Source organism: Frankliniella occidentalis, unplaced genomic scaffold, assembly GCF_000697945.3.
Source record: "Frankliniella occidentalis isolate FOCC.00 unplaced genomic scaffold, Focc_3.1 Scaffold381, whole genome shotgun sequence".
Lineage (NCBI taxonomy): Eukaryota > Metazoa > Arthropoda > Insecta > Thysanoptera > Thripidae > Frankliniella > Frankliniella occidentalis.
Genome location: NW_026267503.1, coordinates 157842 through 161269, shown reverse-complemented (window position 1 = coordinate 161269; position 3428 = coordinate 157842). Strand labels below are relative to the sequence as shown.

Genomic DNA, 3428 nt, shown 5'->3' with positions numbered 1-3428 from the left:
ACTGAAATTTATAATTTTTGATACAACATTTCTTTGGAGACTGTACATGTACATGATTTTCAGAATACTGCTGCCCTGCAAACCATCTGTCACCGCACACCACACAACCATCCAACACAAAGACAAAGACCAATCACCAAATCCCAATCAAGTCATAAAAATTTCAACAGGGCAAGACCTCAGTCAAGAGAGCAAAATTTTCCTTTTAAATCATTCACCTACTTATTTTTTAAATTATCCATGTCACGCACGTAATCACAGAGTTTGTTCCCAAGATACAAGCATAACAGGCTGAACAGAAAGAAAAGATAAAAATAAGGCTCCTGGAGTTTTAAATAATTATAACAGAGGAACAGACCTTTTCTTTGCTGGACAAAGTTGGGAAAAACATGAGTCAGATTAAGGACTTAAAGGAAAGAAAGTACCTTGACAACCTAAGTTTGTAAAAACTTAAGAGGACCACATATAAAAGTATGTTTCCTGCCAGTGAGGAATGTACTGAGCAAGAGGCCGCAAGATGTAGCCAACAAGTGGCAGATTATTTGAAAATCCCTCCAACATTCTGTTAATGCGTTTTTGACTGTATTTCTCATAGAAAGGTGATCTAAGAATATAAAGCAGAAGAGCCACTTCTCTCCTGGATAATTCCATCTTCTGTCTTGGAGACAAAGTAGATGGACCATTTTGCTTTTTAGCTCTTCGAAACATATGGAGACTGAAAAGTTAAAAAAAGACACTTAATGAGTTATAAAAATTTGAATTGTTATAGAAGATAGCATGATGAAATACGTCCTACCTTGCCACATCCATAAAGAGAGATAATATGTAAGGTCTCCATGCTTTTGGCCCAAAGCGAAGCATTGAACATAAATGAAGGACAGGCTTCACAATATATAAGGTCTAAAACATAAAAAATGTATGTGAGCTGATGAAAATCATCATGGTTAGTTGTAGAACAACAAGATCTTACCTCTGCCAAAAGCAGATTTTGGTCAAGTGGTCTATCTGGAATACTACCGTCGGGAAGAGTTGTTGTGAAAGCTGGTGGCTTCCATGACCTGAGGTGAGTTGGGGAAGCTGCACAATTTGGGAATTAAGCTTTACATCTATATAATGTTTTACTAATCCATACCTCCGACTTTGTTCAAAGAAGTTTAAATGGAGCACTTACCACTGTTAACACACCGAATAATACGTCCTGACTTGAGGGAAAAACCTATAGTAGCAGGACTATCTTGACTATCTTGCTTTGAAAGCAGACGCCGTTTTAATGGGGGAATAGGCGGCATCTGAACAATATGCTCCTTGTGGGTGAATAAAAGTATTAAACGTCCAATACACCTACACAAAAAATGAAAACAGAAATGAATACATGCTTTGTAAAAACAACAGAAAAGGAACATAGGAAAATAATTTGAACTCACTTGAAAGCTTGAACGAGACCAATAAGAATCCACCTTCCCTTTTCCCCCCATACACTTTTAGCTGTAATTTCTAGGAAGACTTCTGCATATTCAAGAACAGTCAGCCAAGTTTTCAATGTCGAACCAGAAGTGAGGGGAAGAGTTCTTCTCGACTCATTTATAATGCAATCGTTGAAAAGAACAAGCAGGTTGGACATGGAATACACCAGCTCTGTGATTACACTGGAATTCTGAATACGACCTGGGAGACCAATCACACTTAGCATTAACAATTCACACAGATAAAGTACCGATGCAAATGCATGCATGTCTACTAATAGATTTCCAAGAAATGGTACTAGAGTAAATAATTAGCTAACCTGCAAAAATGTATGATATCCACTTTGCAGACATTTCAAAGTCTGAAGCCATCAGCGGATTATCACCAACCCATTTTTTGTACGAAAGGTACAGTTCTTTAAGAGATGTCGACATACTGATGGATCGCGTTTTCCTTTCAAAAAATCATCAAAAGACACAGAACTGCTCTGTCACCAAAATACAACAACAAAAAACCATGGGCTTGGCTATTTGGCGTCTGCACTCCCTTGCCCCCCTCCACCGAGCTCACGTTAGTCATGTGTTTGTTTTCAAATTTCTCCCGCAGCCGCGCCGCCCCGCCAAACGCCAGCCCAGCACGTAAATAACAGAAATGGCGTCGTCTCAAGACGCCTGGTATCTATCTCTCCTCGGTCTGGCTGAAAACTTTCGAACTTCAAGTCCGCCGAACATCAAACTTTGTATTCAGTGCTTGCAAGCCGTGTTCCACTTTAAACCTCCTCACCGAGTGGAGGCGAGGACACACCTACAGCTCGGAAACATTCTTCTCCAACACACGAAAAACATCGACTTGGCTAGAAATCATTTAGAACAAGCGGTAAGCGTTGTCCAGTTTGTTTGTGAGTGTGCTGGGCGTATTATCAATGAACAAGTAGAAATTATTAGCTGAGAACAGCCTTAGTGAATCTTGGGTCCAGTTACAACTATGTATATGTACGACATAACCTTCAAATCCATCAGTGGACTGCATAACTCCCTGACAGACTTTGAATGGGGCTGTGAGCCTCCATTCTAAGCTTATGACTCTGTTTAAACATTGTTGGCCTTCTCAAGTACCAAAAGAAGATATGGAGTTGCTTCCTTCCGCGGTCTACCATTTACTCTGAATATTTACATTAAAATAATTCATTGACTTACAGAAACTGTCAGTATTTTCTTGTTCATAAGAAATATGTTTCGATTATAGTATTCAATGCTTCTTTTAGACTGTTTAGTGTTAGCTTGAATTATTGCATCATTGTTTTGTAAGTTTTAATTTGAAATCTTTCATTCATTGCAGTGGTGTCTATCTCAAACTATCAATGGTTTCGACGATGTCAAATTTGAGGCAGCAAGTGTTCTGGCGGAACTGCATGATCAGCAACAACAATCTAATCTTTCTAAACCAATCTTACGTAAAGCCATTGAAATTTCTCAACATAGCAATTACTGGCACTGTCGATTGATATTTCAGCTAGCGGTTAGTGAAATAAACACACAACACTTTAAAAAAACTGCCCTAAATGTTTTGCTATTAGGTACTCATGTATGATCCCCTATTTTTTCAGCAAATACATGCAAGTGAATGTGATTATGAACTTGCCAGCAGTCTTCTTGGAGTAGGAGTAGATTATGCCCACATTCAGTCTGCTGCATACACACGAGTTCTGTTTCTTCTTAGTAAAGGAATGGTATGCTAATGTTTCGAAATTACTTTTTTGAAATGGTCTAAAGAATGTCACTTATTTTAATCAGTTACTTTTCTTAAATGCACTTTAGCTTCTATTGATCGATAAGAAGTACAATGAAGTCTTACCCCTACTGAATCAAGCTGGTCTTCTTGTGGATAGCTGGCAAGGGAACCAGTTCCAAAAAGAATATTTAAGAGTATTCTTCCTTGTTTTACAGGTACTTTTTCTTTATTAT

The 3428-nt window shown here is 38.3% G+C and overlaps 2 protein-coding genes across 2 annotated transcripts in view; one reads left to right on the top strand and one right to left on the bottom strand.

Annotated features, from left to right (window-relative positions):
* LOC113214330 (peroxisomal membrane protein PEX16) lies at positions 1-2026 on the bottom strand (the record flags this gene model as incomplete). The annotated part of the gene is given in 6 exon segments (XM_026433672.2): positions 1-715; positions 797-900; positions 971-1077; positions 1172-1341; positions 1425-1665; positions 1784-2026. Coding segments are annotated over 6 exon segments (1002 nt in total). The 5' UTR covers positions 1899-2026.
* A 49-nt stretch (positions 2027-2075) lies between these two features.
* The window catches only part of LOC113214294 (MAU2 chromatid cohesion factor homolog), a 22388-nt gene continuing 21035 nt past the window's right edge, over positions 2076-3428 (top strand). The window contains exons 1-4 of the mRNA XM_026433610.2: positions 2076-2340; positions 2803-2982; positions 3071-3193; positions 3282-3410. Of these exons, the coding sequence (XP_026289395.1) occupies positions 2116-2340; positions 2803-2982; positions 3071-3193; positions 3282-3410 (657 nt within the window). The 5' untranslated portion in view covers positions 2076-2115. The remainder of the gene's footprint in view (positions 2341-2802; positions 2983-3070; positions 3194-3281; positions 3411-3428) is intronic.